At 30.1% G+C, this 17,710-nt stretch overlaps 1 protein-coding gene across 1 annotated transcript in view; it reads left to right on the top strand.

The window, feature by feature from the left end:
* The window catches only part of LOC129224672 (phospholipase ABHD3-like), a 28,553-nt gene continuing 10,843 nt past the window's right edge, over positions 1-17,710 (top strand). Inside the window, exons 1-3 of the mRNA XM_054859217.1 lie at positions 1-471; positions 6,901-7,067; positions 7,196-7,369. Of these exons, the coding sequence (XP_054715192.1) occupies positions 343-471; positions 6,901-7,067; positions 7,196-7,369 (470 nt within the window). The 5' untranslated portion in view covers positions 1-342. The remainder of the gene's footprint in view (positions 472-6,900; positions 7,068-7,195; positions 7,370-17,710) is intronic.

The raw sequence follows: 17,710 nt of genomic DNA, 5'->3' as shown, positions 1-17,710 counted from the left end.
GTGATGTCTGCTTTTTGATTTTATCTTGGAATCCTATGGAAACGAACACATACATCAATCAGCGATAAATAGACTTCCTTTCTTTGGTCCTTTTTGCGCGTACTGTTTATGTTAACGATCACTGAGCCTACAGAGGGATAGGAATTGCATTATAGCTATTTTTGATTCAATATGATAAAGTTTCCAACATTTTGAAAGGCATTCCGGGAATGTTTTTAATTGGTATAAAATGCCGGTATAATGTTCATAACGTGAAGGACAAATGTGGATGATTTATATAGTCTTATCTGACATGACCTCATGTTAATTTGTTCGTTACTTTTATTTTGTGAATAGTTGAAAATGCCTACGAATTTACAGTTGAACATGATAGAATATGTCCTATCTGTTTTTTACTCCAACTCTGAGTTGTTGCTTTTAACTTGTCTCCTGATAGCATTTGTGGTTTATTATGTCTATGGAGTTGCCAAAGTAAGACGTAATTTCAGTTTGTACTTTTAATATTCTTATCTTTAATATGGAATATTTTATGACAATAACCGTTTAGGACAGATACTTTATTATTTTTTAGCATAATTTTACAACTTGGTAAATTTTAATTAATGTCTCAATCTCCATGGAAATATGATGTCTTTTAAGATTCATTAAATTATTTTTAAAAATACTAAAGCTATGCACCTCTTGAATTTTTATGCAATAATACATGGCTGGTGTGTATATATAATATATCTTATTCTAATTTATTTCTAAAATGTTTCTCAACTTTGTTTATAAATAATCATCTTTAATTGTCTGTGTTCATATATTTCTTGAGAAAAAGATCAATTCTTTAAGTATAAATTCAAACCCTATGCCTTATATTTTGTTGACAGCTGTTTTAAATGTCAAAAAATGTTTTACTCTGTGCCTTACCAAAACATCTAGACTGAGCCTTTCATAATTGATCTATTACTTTACATTCCAGGGTCCTCTGTACCCTACCACTTCACTTGTTATTTTAATTGTTTGGAATGAGCTGTGAAGACAGCTTTTTTAAAATATCCAGACCAGGAACCGAGTAGCCTCTGGTCCAGCACACCCAGAGGTATTGATTTAGAATGGGAACTTGGAGGAATTGGTGACCACAATACAGGCCCGTGTCCAGGATTTCAAAAAGGGAGGGGTTTAAGATTTTTCCTTTTATAACTTAGATTGTCAAAGGTAAACTAACTGAACATGTTCTATAACTAAGCTCCTTCTGTTTTTTCTTTTTTTTTGTTAATGATGTGGAAAAAAACTGAACACATAGTTCTTTTATGCCACCAAATGCTAGTTACTTTCTTTTCTTTTTCATCAAATAACATTAAACAGGAATTTAATGAAAATATTAATTTTACACCAAACAATTGCTGTTTTGCATAGAAACATACTTCTAATACGTGAAACGACAAATTCACCCAACACCAAAGGCGTATCCAAGGGAAGGGATTTGGGGATACATTCTTTTCCGAAACTCAATAAGCTTTCCTATTTTGGCCATGAAAAAACCTAATGGTAATAAACAAAGTAACCATTTCCCCTGTCCCTCTTGTTTTTTTTTCTTTTGGCTATAGGGGCATTCCAAGGTATTTTTGACATTTATGTAGAGTCCGTAACATGACCTTTTTTGCCATAACTTTTTAATTTACTGTTTGATTAGCATATTATTTTATTTTGATCTTTACCAACCAACCTACCAGCTCAAATTAAAATAATTTGCAAATCAAACGGTAAATTAAAAAGTTATGGCAAAAAAAGGTCACGTTACGGACTCTACATAATGTCAAAAATACCTTGGAATGTCCCTATATCATTGTCTAATACTCCTTTTAAATAAGTATCCCTTCCATGCTCAGCATTGCTGGATTCTTCAGCCATTTCTTTTTTCAAACATTTAGCAATCAAGGTGCTTGGGAATCCTACAAGGAAAGTGTTAATTTTTAAAGATGAGGAAATATTGCAGAGGGTGAACACTGTATCATTGCATTACCTCTAAAACTAATTAAAACTTAAAATACATTTTGAAAAATCATTTAATAATTCATTGTTGTTGTTGTTTTTCAATGAGAGGGGTTTAACCCCTAAAACCCTCCCCTTGGACATGGCTCTGCCACAATATATTTAACATGCTCAAATCATCATTAGCAAATACAGAAGATCTTGGATCGGCCGGTCCCGAGTTTAAAACTTATTATTAGGGTTGGCAAGGTTTTGGACACTATGGTAAAAACCACGGTAAAAACCCTGGTTTTTACCGTCCTGTCCAAAACCCTTGTGTCCAAAACTGTCCGAAAGTGTCAGAAACTATATTTTTAGAGAAATTGTATTTTGTGAGAAAAAATCAAAAACAGAATAAAATGCATCAAAGTAAAGTTTTATATTGAACATTTATTCAATGTGAACATCAACTTATTTATGCCGCTGATTTTAATCTAGTTACAGAAGTTCAATTCTTGATTAAAATTTAAATTTGTATGCATGAGTTTATTTTTTTTTTTTATTTATTTATTGTTATTATTATTATTTTTTGATAATGGCAACCAAATTTACTTATGCTTGTGCATGTGTGCAAGTGAAAGCAGGGTTGGCAAGATTTTTACCATCCGGTTCAAAAGCCTTGTGTCCAAAAGTGTCCAAAATTTTTTTTTGAAAAATTATATTTTGTGAGAAAATATCAAAAACAGAACAAAATGTGTCAAAATTATATTTTTTTGACTATTTAATATATTTATTTAATGTGAACATTCAAGCATATATATATATATATATATATATACATATATATATATATATATATATATATATATATAGCTTATATATACAGCAGATTTTAATCTAGTTATGTAGAAATTAAAGTTTTTTGTTTCCATAAACCAGATTTTTCGACATTTATGCATGTGTCGAAAGAAAGTAATCAAAATATAGTGCAATAATTGACTTAAATGCAATAAATGATAATTTTTTGTAAATACAGAATGTATTATATTAAAAATATGAACTGAAAAAGGAATAGCACAAGTTTTAAAATATAAGTTCTGTTTAATCATTAATTTCTTGTTCTTTAATCTACGATTTAAAAAATAATTTTCATTAAAACATCACGCAAAATTTATTTGCAAAAACCATTGAAAAAAATGAAGCTTTTTAAAAAATATTATACAATTTAATAACATTCCTTTGAGTTATAAATGTAACTGAAATTAGTTGTCTTGGTAGTAATGTGAATTTCCTTTCATGACTGTACCAACTGTTACAAAAGGAAGTTTTTATGTGATAGAGTTATTGGCATTTTATTTTACGTAAAATATTTTTTAAATGAACATTTTGGAGAAAAGTATTATCAAATAATCATCACAATTAAACCTCATTAATATTTATATTTATGCAGTAAAAATATTGTAGTAAATACAAATTGATTAGGTTACACCCTTTAGCTTTAGAATAGTTTTGGACAGTTTCGGACACTTTTTGACAGTTTTGGACGGTAAAAACCACCTGTCCTGTCCTAAACCAGTTTTGGACGGTCCAAAACCCAACCCTGCTTATTATTGATCAGGTCACCACAGCTCATACATACCCTGTGTCGAATCTTGGGAAAGCAAGCCAGGAGGGAGCCTTGTCCCAGTAGGCAAATTCACCTTATTTTTGTGTGGGTGTTTCTTTTTCTGTTGAAACTCAATATAAAAGCTTCAAGGAACAGAGTAGGGGCAGCAATTTCAAGATTTGCCCTGACTGGGAATAATTGTAGACAGTTATGTTCCTATCAATTTTTCTTAGGGTATACTCCCAGTAATCCATTACACACAACATTTGTATGCGATCATATAGATAATGTGTCGTAATATAAAACTCTTTGAGGTATACGCATGGGTGCAAGACCTTCCGTCTCAGGACAGATTTCCGTCTTGACAAAATTTCCGAGACGGAGGTCGGGACGGAAAGAAATTCAATGACTTTCTTTTAATTTTGAATGAAAAAAGAAAAATTGAGTGTTTGAAAAATATGCTTTAATATTTCTAGACCGTTCCATAACCACGAATTTACATCGACATTCTCTTGGTTTTCCACCATGTGCTTGTTTTGTTTGCAACGTGCTTTTGGAGGAGTGGCTTTTCGGCTCGCGCCGTTTGACTTTTTTTAAGTATAGCTTTATTTCCAACTCACTGCATTGCAGACCGAGGAATTGCTCGCTATTCTCCATGATTTTTCGAAGCAATCGGCTCTAATTGAAAATTTAGCCTTTTCTCATGCTATTTTCGATCATCCTTTCGTTTTTTTCATTTGTGGTTTTTTTTTTTGCAAACTTTACACGCATAAATGAAAATTATGTACGCTCTTAAAATGTCTTAAGAGTTGAATCTGCATCACCGATTGAGAGTGATTGCTGACAAGATGAAATACTTTCGCCACAACAAAGGGCGTCCACATACCAGGTAAAACAGAAACTATAAAGGATTTTGAAGATTTTAATGAAAATGGGAATTTTGGAAATAATGGGGCTAGGAGTGGTTCGATATTTCTCCAGTGCAAACTCTTAAAAATTTAAGAGTCAAAAAGTTTTAGGCTGTCTCTAATGATATAAAAGTGGGTTTTAAAAAGAATCGAAGACTGGAGTCTTAAAGACACTAATTTAGGCAATCTTTGGTGAATTTATGAGAGATGGTTTTGGTGTTCTAACATGAAAATGTTTTGTAGCTGATGTATTAAAAACTATTTGAGGCTATACTTAAATGACTTAAGTTAAAGGGCATTTGCGACCCTCTCCCGAAAACTGTTTGTAATTGAAGTCTTAAATCTTTTAGGCTGTCTTTGGCAATATCAAGAGGGAGGGAGGGGGCTCTCTTTAGGCGAAATTCCGAAACTGGAGTCTTAAAAGCGCAACTTTGGATCGTCTTGGGGTTCGGGGTTCTCCTTTCCCAAAAAATATTCAAAGCTGAAATATTCAGAACTCAGCTTTAGGTAATCTTTGGAAGACTTAAGAAGAGGGAATTCGAAGTCTTTCTCTCAATACGTTTCAGAATTTAAATTCTTAAATCTTCGGTGATGAAAAGGGGAAACCGCAAATTTTAGTAAAATTTAATGAACTTAGAGGAAAGAGTTCGGGGGGGGGGGGGGGGGGTCTCTCTCTCTCCGAAGTATTGAAATGCTATTTTGGCTATTTTTGAGTGAGTTAAGAGTTAGGGAATTCAGGGGATGTTTGGAAGGGAGTTGCTCTCTCAATAGAAAAATAAATCTTAAACAAAAACTTACACTGTGTTTAGTAAACACAATGAGAGGGGGGGGGGTATTCCGAACCCCCAGCCGGAAACATTTTAGTTTCTAAAATTTTAGGAGCTTTGTTTTGGGCTATCTTTGGATGACTTAAGGGAGAAGGGTGTAGGAAGATTTTTTCAAAAAGTTTCCAAAATTAAAGTATTAAAATTTTTATGCAGTCATAAGTAATGCTTATAGGTAAGAGGGGTGCTATTCCCCCCTACAAAACAATTTAGAAAGTGAAGCCTTAAAAATTGAAATTTAGGACATTAGTGGTGAACTCAGAGGAAGGGGTTCGGGAGTTCTCTTCCGAAAATTCTTTGATGCTGAAATATTTAAAGCGCCACTTAAGGCTATATTTGAGTGCCTTAAGAGGGATGCGATTCGGGAACCCTGCCTGGAGTTAGGATTCAGTTCCCCTATTTCTTTTTTAATTAATGAATGTTGGAAAGGGTACCTTATTTTAAAAATATATCTACTTCACTGAAGCGATTTTTTATTGCTAATTTCACCACCTGCTATCTTATAAAAGAATTCTTTTTCAAATGAAGACTGTGGGGGAATGGTGACAGTTCATTATCATTAGTCGGCCTTACCCTTCCCCCACCTTTCCTTCTTTTCTAGTTTGTTGGCCTACCTTGGGTAGACTTTCGAATCAGAACTGATTTATGTTGCAAAAGTGAAAATCTTATGTCCTAAGCGATTTTATTGCGACAACAAAAATATTTAGGATCGGCAAAAAACTAATGATGGGGTGCTGCAAATGCTTTTACCCCTTACATTATCCAACAGCGTCTAAAAGTTGCGTTTTTGAAACTTCAATTTCGAAATATTGCCGAAGGAGGGTTCCTGAAATCCATCCCTTCAATAGTGCATTCAAAAAGCCTATAAACGTTATGAAATTTAAATCACAATTTCCTTTTTAAATCTTTGATTTCGGGAAAGCCCATAGCGTCCCCTCCCCCCCTCTTTCTTTAATATTTTTTGAAGGTTGCCCAATATTGTGATTTTGGGACTATCAGTTTGAAATAATTGATGTAAGAGTCCCTGAACCCCTCCTTTCCCTGAACTTTACCAAAATGGCCTACCACAGCGTTTTTTGGACTTCAATTTGAAAAAATTTCTGGGGGAGAGCCCCCAGACCCCCCCCTTATTGCCGAATTTTAGATTTTTTGGAATTATGATGTCAAAACACTTAAATATTACAATTTTAAGGCTTAAAATTTAAATAAAATAGATTCCAAAACTTGCATTGTTAAAAACTGCAACATTTATACATACAAATTTTTCCTTAAACCCGCATGCGGGCGGGGGGGGGGGGGAGCTGAAAATATTTTCCGTCTTGAACACATCACCAAACTTGCACCCATGGGTATACGCTGTTTGTCTAAAAAATATTTGAGAGTACACGGCTTGTATATGGATTGTAGATGTGGCACTGCCCAAACTGACCTATTATTGAAATAAACAAACAAAGTGAGGGATTATAATGTTTTAATCTCCATCATTGATAAATAAGGTATTTTACAGCACATTATGCACATCCAAAATTTTGGTAAACTTTAAAAAATGAATATTTTTCTTTTAAATTGTAAAAATGCATGTATTTACTTACATATTTTGTTTCAGCAACCACTTTTGGTTTGCCAAGAAGGAAAGTTCAAGTCATTTCTTTTGGATAGCTGCCCAATTCTACACAACCGCTATTGGCCTACATTTTGGTGCTTCGGAACTCACGCACAGACAGCACTTGCAAATATTTTACGTGGACGGTTACCCGACTTGCCTTATCAAAGGTAAAACTAAATCCATAATTCAAAAATGTCCCTGAACTATTACAAAATTGTTTCTTGAACCTAGCAAATATGTACGAATTTCTGTGAAATGTTTTTTATACTGTAATTAAATACTTTGTTCTTCCCAGAGAAATAATCAAAATGAAAGATGGAGGTATCATTTCATTAGATTGGCTTGAATGTCCCGAATTCAACTCCCAGAAGCACAAAGCTGTTGTTTTATTTATGCCTGGTTTGACAGGTCACAGCCAAACAGAGTATATCAAAAGCTTAGTTCCTATTGCACAGAAAGTTGGTTGCAGGTATGTTTAATTATAACAAGCTTTCTATTATTATGAAGTCAGATGTGCCTTGTTTTACTCAGTGCCAGATCTTAGATTTTTCCAAATCTTGAAATTGATGCCCTTTACCATCTTCCTTTGGGTTTTATGTTGTTTAAAAAATAATAATAATGCTGATAAATAAAAAAAAACAATGGGGTAAATCAACCCTTCCCTCCCGAAGTTGTTGTTTGATGCAAGAGCCTGCTCCTCCCTAGATGTGGCACTGATTATACTTGATTTTCTTAATGAGACTTATGAAATAAAAATTATTTCAATTGAGTTAAATTTTGCATACTTCAAAATAGTTATTACTTTGTAGAACAATAACTTTATTCATTCAGGCAAGAAAAATATTTAGTGCATTCATTGTTTGAACGTACAAAATAATATTTGTAAAAATAGTTGAACTTAGTTAATACTGAATGTCAAAAATCCATGAATTTGTTTGTACTAGCCATTTTAGTTACAATTGTGAAGTGACACTGAAAAAAAAAGGTTTTAAAAAATAAGTACTATTTATTATTGCTAATACTCACATTGTAATCTAATTATTAGTACAGTCAGAGTAATTTAAATTTTTTCATAACATTGAATGTTTTTGGACAAATTTGAAATAGGAAAATGACATTCAACAGTTGTGGGACAGGTTGTAATCAAAGTTTGTGATTTAAAAAAAAAAAAAAAAAAAGTCAGATTTTTAAAAAATTTAAATTGGATTTTTTTGATTCACAAATCAGATTTTTTTTTTTAAATCTTCAAAAATTTGTAGATATTAATTACTTTACATTAATAAACATAATATATTTCATACAATAGATGAATCCATTCAGCTTGCTTTTTAAATTAAGATAAGTTTTCTGACTATTCAATAAATTTTTAAGATTTAAAAATACATCACAATGCTTAGATAAGATGTATTTTCATTTTATGCTTTACTTAAAGATAAGGTTTCCATCATCATGTACGTTTTTAGTGTAAAATAATATGTTGAACAATTACTTTTCTTAACTAAATTATATTAGCTGTGGTGTATAAGACAAACTGCTAATTTTTATTTTGTTCTAAACTAATTTTGGAGTAAAAGCAATATTTCTAGAATGAAAATCTGTTACACACACACAAAGAGGAATCTATGTAGTTTTGCCTGTTGAAGTTAAGACAGTATAATGCAGTGTAGTTAAGTTTAGAGCAATACATTCTAAAAATGCAAAATTAATTTATAAAAATAAAATCAACTGATTTTAATTAATGATTTTGTTAAAAAAAATCACTTGATTCAAAGCAATTGATTTAAATCAATGATTTATTTTAAAAAATCACTTGATTTAAATCAACGAACCCTGATTGTAATCCACAATGGAAGACAGTTTTATCTCCATACAAGATTACTGATAGGTCCACAGGTAGACTTATGGTATGGGCTTGATTCCCTATGCAAAAAATTTAATATTTTCTTGTCAATACAAAATGAGCCTGCTACAAACTTACAAAGTGAAGAACTTAAAAAAAAGAAAAAGAAAATTACCGTATTCAATCACCAACATTTTCAGTGAAGAGATCAAAAATTTTTGTTCACTTAGCCTAGCCAAGACTTTCAATTTAATACATGCTTGTGCAAGAAATTTTTGCTGTAATTCAACGTCAAACAAAACTTAACAAAAAAAAAAAAAAAAGTCTGCATAACTATTTTGTATGGTAAGTCATATTAAGAGACTTCATCTATAATTAGCATTTTAATTGTTTCAATGAATAAAATGTACTACATTTATAAATTAACTAAACTGTAAAGTTCAGTATGGCTGGATAAAGAAGTAATACTATTTTAAAAGAAATATAAAAATGATTTTTCACACCCATGAGCAAAACAAACTTTTATAAATAAACTATTTGAACTATGAAAACCTGGAGAATTCAGGAAATTTCATTTCTGAAAGCTGGTGAGAACCTTGTTATAATTCAATTCTGTGCCCTCTAGAGCCGATTTGAAGTTTTAAATTTTGTAAATAAAAAATATTAAGTGTTAAAATCACTTTTGGCATAAAATAAAGTAAAAAATATGACTAATGATTGCTTCAGTTATTGATTGAAGCACATCCTTGAATTCATCAATTCATTTGTGAATATTACGTTCACAGCAATAGCATTGTACAAATTAAATTTTACTTTCAATATATCGCTCGTTTGGAAAAAGAAAGCCACAATACTAAATTTTTTATTTTCTTTTTTTTTTTTTCCGCTAAAAGGGCTTAAAATGAAGTTATCTTCTTTTGAAAATAATGACAGATTTTTTGTTCTAATATTAACCACTGAAGAGCACAACAAATTTACTTGATATATTATGATTACGATCATTATATCGTCAAAATGACTTAAGTTTTTTTTTTGCTATAAAATTAGTGATGTAAAATACCCGGGTATTTATTTTCAGGGGTAAATACCCAGGGTATATACCCGGGTAAATACCAAAATGGGTATTTACGTGGGTATTTATTTCAAACATTTATATTCAACTTAAATACTTTTCTGTATGTATTCCACTATGTATATACAGTCGAGCCTCCATATATCGAACTTCTACATATCAAAATTTTCTATATATCGAAATCCCAGCAAATTTCAATGTTCGTTACATAGAAAAATTGTTTCTATATATCGAAAAAATCTCTACATATCGAAATTTTTTTCAAGACAGTCGTAGATTCTTTTTTTTTTTTTTTTCACTTTAGACTGACTCATGAAAAATGAAGGTTAGGGGAAAAAATTATTTTTACGCTAAGAAACTCATAAGAAATCTGGGTGTGTAGAAAGGTCGTTGTTCCGTTCTGGAGTTCTTAAATTCCCTCAAGTTTATTTCAAATTTTAGTTGCAACCACAATCAGTTTCAAGTTATCCTTTTTGTCTGTTGATTATCATTCCTAGTCTTTTTAGCTTCAGTAAAAATCATTCATGTTAAATAGATCGATTTTTTACTTTTCTCTCGATTACATTGTCAAAACGAAAATCCCCTCATGCTGCTAATCAAGTTATCCTTTTTGTCTGTTGATTATCATTCCTAGTCTTTTTAGCTTCAGTAAAAATCATTCATGTTAAATAGATCGATTTTTTACTTTTCTCTCGATTACATTGTCAAAACGAAAATCCCCTCATGCTGCTAATCAAGTTGAACTGCCGAAGAATCAAGATGTATGAAGGCACAAAAATGTTAATTTTTCAGTTATTAACTTTCGTTTAATCTGATGCTCGTATAAGTTAGAAATTATGTTCCTGCACGTAAATTAGCTTTAATTTTGTTTTAGGAGATTTTTATGATAAAATAAGATTGGTTCTATACATCGAAATTTCTATATATCGAATTTTTTTCCGGCAATTTGCTACTTCGATATATGGAGGTCCTACTGTATATAACCAATCACATACAAAACAATAAATTTTTGCCCAAAAATTCTTTTTGATCACATATTTAAAGATTTATTGTGTGAAACAACTTAACAATCTAATATGGTATTCACATTAAATGTGTTGGATATGCCTAATCAATGTTGATAGCCAAATTTCAGATATTAAAAGCCATTCTACAAAAAGTAAAAAGCATGACTGGTTATGAAAAAAAAAAGCAAACATCAATTTTTTAAGGTCCTAGTATTTTATAACCCAGTAATATGTCTCTACATGACATCAAAATGTAAGGAAATATCGCTCAATTTATTATAACTATTTATTTACTTATATCTTATGCAGAAATTTCCTCCAAACATAGTTCAAGTGTTCAGGCATATTCTGCATCTTATACATGTATATATATATATATATATATATATATATATATATATATATATATATATATATATATAAATATATATATAATATATATATATATATATATATATATATATATATATATATATATATATAATATATATATATAAATATATATATAATATATATATATATATATATATATATATATATATATATATATATAGATATATATATATATATAATATATATAAATTTTATATGGGAAAATTTTTTTTTCGGAATTCAACAAGTGACGCCCCCTAGTTTTGTGACACTATAATAAAAAGTAATTGGTGCAAAATTTGAACTCGATCGGTCAATAATAACACGTGCCCCTAAGACGTTGAACTTTCACACTTTTGATAATTTTCTTACAAATCTTCGAGTTTTTACTTCAGACACCGTACATCGTATCTCCTATGTTTGCAAACATTTTTACAGCGAGGTAGCACTAAAATTAATCTTTTTAATTTCTTCATATCGTCTAAAGATTTTACATTGAATAAGAATGAAATAGTGCTTTAAAAACTTTACCTTAATCGTACGCTTTTCTCAATGTATCTCAATCGTGTGCATTTTTTTCCCGATAGTCTTGGACTGTCTGTAAAATACTAAATTGCTTTTGTGACTCATATTTGATAAATTGATTGTGAAATTCTTCGATTAATTGTGCTCCTCTTTCAGTTGTATCCTTCACAACTTTCAGCATTTTAACGACATCTCTTCCCTTTAAGTAGCTTCCTTCATCTTGCAAAGAATCAGGATCAAACAGGAAAACATCTTTTGGTGTTTGTAACTTATCAAACAGTTTTATTGACTTGTAATTGATTCTATAAAGAGGAAGATCTTTACTAAGAAAGTATTCCAAATCATCTACTGTTATCTGAAATTTTTTTATACAGTCATCAGACACGTCTTCCGAGTCGGCAAGCATTTTTTTGAAGTAGTCTTTTCCTATCTTCAAAGTTAACTCCTTCATCTAATACAGACAAAGCTACTAGTTCATCCCCTAAGTACCATAAGTGATTTATGAATTTTTCAATCACTGCTTCTGCTGCATGTTTGTCATCATTTTGTACGCTGCATGTTTTTTAGACACTAGACTTTATATTAATTTAAAAGGCCTAGAATGGGTTACTGCGAAAAACTATATCATCATACAACATTTAACTGTAAAACAGCATTTACGGACACTCTCTTCATGTAAGGTCAATTTAAATTGTTTCCTAAATATATAAATATTCAAACAATAAATTCCTTTTGCCACCCATCTGGCTCACAGATAAGCTCCAGGTTGCCGAAAACATATCCGTGTAGGAGTGAGGACTTCACCAAGAAATATTATTACATGTTATGAGAATTCTCTGTAATAATTCTTAATTCCGCTTTCTACGAACAATAATATGTCATCAAATTCTTCTTTTGGAATTTAAGTGGTATGTGTACTTTTTGAATTTTGAAGCGCTTAAATAATGGAATATCGAGTCTAGAACTAAGAAAGGCAAGAACTTCTTTAAAGACACTCTGCAGTACGATTTCAAGTGCATGATGATAGCAATACAAATGCAATATATCACCGTTCAGTTTTTGCTCTAAAAAATTACATGCACAATTTATACGGCCGGTATTGTAAGCCGCTGTATAAAACACTACAGCTTGAACAGTTAGCAATTAAGAGCAATCATCTAAGATATCATATACAACTGAAGAAATATCTCAGAAATTCTGAGTAAATGTTAAACATTGGGACCTGAAGCTATCATGGTAAGCCTATCGGCGTTTTTTTTCCATTTACATCTGGATGTAGCTTCGTATCCCAGGGAATAACTAAAAAATCTAAATTTAAATTCATGAAATCTGATTTTACCTCTCGAAGATTTTCTCTTGCTCTCTTAAGGGATGTACGATTGATCATAAGGTTATTTGGATTTAAATTTACTGCATCTACATAGGCTGGTAATAAATGAGCAGCATCTTTGTCTCTAATACGGCATTTGTCTAACATTGATGAAATGCGAGCAGATATCAATAGTTGTCAAGCTTTTTTGCGTTGTGATAAACCAGATATAGAAAAAAGGTTCAACAGGTTAGGATAGATACCCATTTCGGTTTCTAAATCTTGTGAATTTCAAGAGGAATTTGATGATAATAAAGGACTATGTGCTGAAATAGAAGACAGTTTAAAGTATAGATTTTTACATTATTCCGATCTGGAATGTTTTTAAATTTATATTTTGGATATGGAAAATAGAGTTTATTTTTATGGTAGGGTAATCGAGGATTTTTCAAAATTAAAATTATAAGAATGCATAAACATTTAAGTATATAACTAAAGAACAGCGAATTAAGATATAATTGTCATTACTTATATTTATAGCATGGAAACCTAGTGACCCTATTTGCCACACCTATTACATACACAGAAAATTTTCTAAATCAACACCCCCAAAGCCTGGAGGAGGCAATTTGTTGTTGTCAAAAATCATTCATTAATGGCCTAGGCCATTCATTAATGGCCTTTAGAATCCCTTGTGTCCATCTTGGTGGAAAGAAATGTTCCCCTGCCGCTTGGTTTGAAATGAGCTCGAATAGCGGTATGCCTGTCCCAAGGCCATTGATGTACATGTACCCTATGTAATATGAAAACATTTTACAGAATGAAAGTGAGAGAATGGTTGATCTGGAAGTAGCAACATTTATTGAGGTTCAAAATTACTTTAAATATGAAACTTAGGAATATTTTTACATAAAAATGAGAAAATCCGCAATTTTTTCTTCGAAACTCAAAAAAGGGGGCCCTAGGGGCATATGTTAATATTCATGGATTGACTTAAAATTTTGCATGGATCATTTATTTGTATAATGTAACAAATTGAGGGGGCGTCGCGTAAAATATCTACAACTTCAAAAATAAGGACCACCCTAATATATATATATATATATATATATATAATACACAGACACATTAAAAATTCAAAAACAGAAAGAAACAAACCAAAGATGTTCTGAAGAATGGACCTTGCTAAGTGACTGGTCTACCCCGTGACAACGTATAAGTCCTTAGTTCGCTTATTTCATTTCAATATTTTGACTTTCTCTTTTTATTGTATTTCAAGCATATGTAATGAGTGTGAGAAAAAAAGAGAGGTTACAGCTGTTTTGCAACGTTTTAATTTAAAAAACAAAACAATTTAATACTAAAAATAAATGCAGTACAACATAAATGTTAGCATAAAAATACTTGACCAATCCTTTTTCAGTAAAATGTGTTTGAAGATGTTTAAAAAATTTTTAAATTAATTCTAAAGGAAAGAAACTGTTGAGGTTTGTTTCAAAATGATAAAGAACTGATAATGGGAAAGAAAAATTAAAGGTAGCTGCACTTGCAGCAGTAAGGAATTTTGATACTGTCTCAAAAATCCTGCGTTACTGATGGAATGATTCTTAAAATAAAATTCCAAAATAGTATTTTAAAAAGAAGAGAATTTGAGTCTAAAATAGTTCATCCTAAATTCTGACAGTTTTTTTGATAAGATTTCATTAAGCCTTTAATTAAAAAAATTATAATGTATAAATTTTTATATTTTTAATCTTTCATTTTACGGTTTATCTTTTAAAAAGAAAATCATCTTTTGATATCACCGAATTTTTTTTTTTTTTTTTTTGCAAATTGCGCAATCACTAGGGGATTTACCCTGCCTTCGGATAAATACCTAAAAATATATTTCGCCTTCCACCACTAATTGCGTGTATTAAAAATAGTTTGAATAAATTTTCATCATGAAGTACGGGGAGCAAATGCAAACAAGCAAGACAACAGAAAACAATATTAGGGTTGCCATTCAAATTTTGCTTCAAAATAGTTGCTTTAGTAGCCTAAATTGTAATAAAAAGTCGCCTAAATAGTCTCCTCAGCACAATGATTAAGTTGCTTTTTTCACCGATTTAGTTGCTTTTTCCAATATCTTTTAACTATTTACTAACTCAAAAAATACTTAGTGTAACAAACTAACACAGCAGAAAATCTTAAAACATAGCTATTTATAGTAAATGCAAAAAAAAAAAAAAAAAAAAAAAGAAAAAAAATCAAAATTTAATTTCTCAGATCTAACATGTGTTTTAACATCATTCAACATTTTTTACTGGAACTACTACTTCAAAAATGCAACTCTCAGAATAGTAATGAAGTTGATATTTCCAATATTTTTTAAATACTTACAAATTCAAAAAATACATTGTGTCACACAATCAAAAGATGACTACCTATAGTAACTACAAGAAAATAAAAACTTATTTTCCCAAACATAATATTTTTTTTTTTTTTTTTTCAAGATTAACTTGGCTCATTCAGCATTTTTTAATGGTACTAATAATAATAGAATTTAATGAAGATTAAACTTTAAATAAAGTAACACATCTCCTACGGTTTGTGAGGCTTACTTTATTTTTAAAAGTCCTACTTGAGGCAATATAAAAACTTAAGTGACACATTAAAGTTTATAGTGTAAAAAATTAAGAATTTTTATGAAAAAAAAATATTTCTTCAAAATTCTTAATTTTTGAAAAAAAAATATTTCTTCAAAATTCTTAATTTTTGAAAAAAAAAAAGTATTATTTAAAATTCTTAGTAAAAGCATATAATAAATGATGTATTTTGATCTCTTTTTCATTATTAATAAGTAAAAAATGTAAAACATATTCATGAGTCTTCAAAGTATTTAAATTGGGGAGACAGTATTGACATTTTCCCATGCATTTTAACTTTAAAATTGTCAATAAATTTAAATGTTGATTTTTTTTTCAATTCTGATCGTTGATTTGTGTACTTCAAAGTCTAGTCTTTTTTAAAAATTAAGTACTATGAACTAAAATGAGACAGTTTTTTCATACTACTATTTAAATGTAATAATTAAGCAATAGCTATATAGGGAAAGTAATTAATGTAATAGGTAAAATGGCTTTTGAAATAAGCAAAGTAAACAACAAACTAGTATAGGGGAAGGGGGGGGGGGGCACATGTGAACGTGGCACAGTGACAACGTCAAGCAAAACTTCTTAAAAAATTCTTAAATAATGGCAGGGCCAGTTCTACTTCTTAGCCTAACTTTTAGGGCAAGGACCCAGTTTATGTTCCTGTAGTGACAGGTTTTTTTTGTTTTAGCAGATGCAGATGTAATGTTATCAGACTTCTACATGTGAAAACATACTTTAAATTACCTAATAAGCTAAACTTTATTATTGCAAACTAATACATGAACATTCAAGTAAATTTATGACTGTTGTTAATTGTTAAATCAATTTTCATTTCATTTTTTTATATTTTAGTACTATTAGTGATCACTTGAAGCAGTTTCCAGCTAAAAGGAGTCAAATTTTCATTTTCATATGAATTTCTCCTAGAGTTCAATTTTTAGTTACGCTCATTTCTATGTGAACTTTAAAAAACAAGAAAATTAGAGTAGCTTTGAAAATATTTATTTTGGGAAAAATTTGAAGATAAACCAGTTTGCTAGTTTGAAATTTCGTTTTTGTACGAAAATACGTAACTAATAACAACTTAAGAACAAAGTTTAAAAAAAATAAGAAATTATTGAAATAAAAATCAAAATAAATTGCTTTAAGATAGCATAAGTTAAAATATCTAAGACCATTTAAAAATATTAAAACACTGACTGGATGCTAAAAGATTAAAATTTCGAGCACGGCAAGACATTTTCGGCGAAGCACGTGTTCGACGCTTGAGTGTTTGTTCTCTATATTTTCATTTCTATGTAAACTTCAAAAAACAGGAAAATTCAGTTCAAGTAGCTTTGAAAATATTTATTTTGGACATAAATTTAAAAGTAAGGAAGTTTGCTAGTTTTAATTTTCATATTTTTACGAAAATACATTACTAATAACAACTTAAGAACAAAGTTTTAAAAAAATTAAGAAATTATTGAAATAAAAACCAAAATAAATTGCCCTAAGATTGCATAATTTAAAATATCTAAGACCTTTTAAAATAGTTCAAACACTAACCGGATGCTAAATTATTTCAATTTCGAACACGGCATGCAATTTTCGTCGAAGCACATGTTCGACACTAGAATGTTAACAAACAAGAACGGCGTTAGTTTCTTGCTGTACAAATTAGGATATCTTAAGTCAAAGTACTGGAGATCATTATTAATAATGCAATTTTATTACAGAAAACGAAAATTGAGCTTTAGGGGGAAAAAAAATCACAATAAAGCAGCATGTTTTTAGTTTTGGTTTTGCAGAACTTATGATTTTTTTTCGGGTATGATGGTGGGAGGCATATTAAAGTAATTTTATCCTTAAAAAAGAAAAAAGATGATATTTTAACTTTAAAATTTGATTAATTTTAAAATTTTAAAATTTCCGAGAAAAATCCGGAAAAAGTCTTTAAAAACCAAGGCAAAAAGCGGCGATCTATCCCTGTTATAATGTATTTTTTAACACTTACTTGAATGTATTTATTTCACATCGGCTGTTATCAAAATCCTGGAACTACAATCC

Source organism: Uloborus diversus, chromosome 6, assembly GCF_026930045.1.
Source record: "Uloborus diversus isolate 005 chromosome 6, Udiv.v.3.1, whole genome shotgun sequence".
NCBI lineage: Eukaryota > Metazoa > Arthropoda > Arachnida > Araneae > Uloboridae > Uloborus > Uloborus diversus.
Note: the sequence above shows the minus strand (reverse complement) of the source record. Positions and strands in the feature narration are given on the sequence as shown.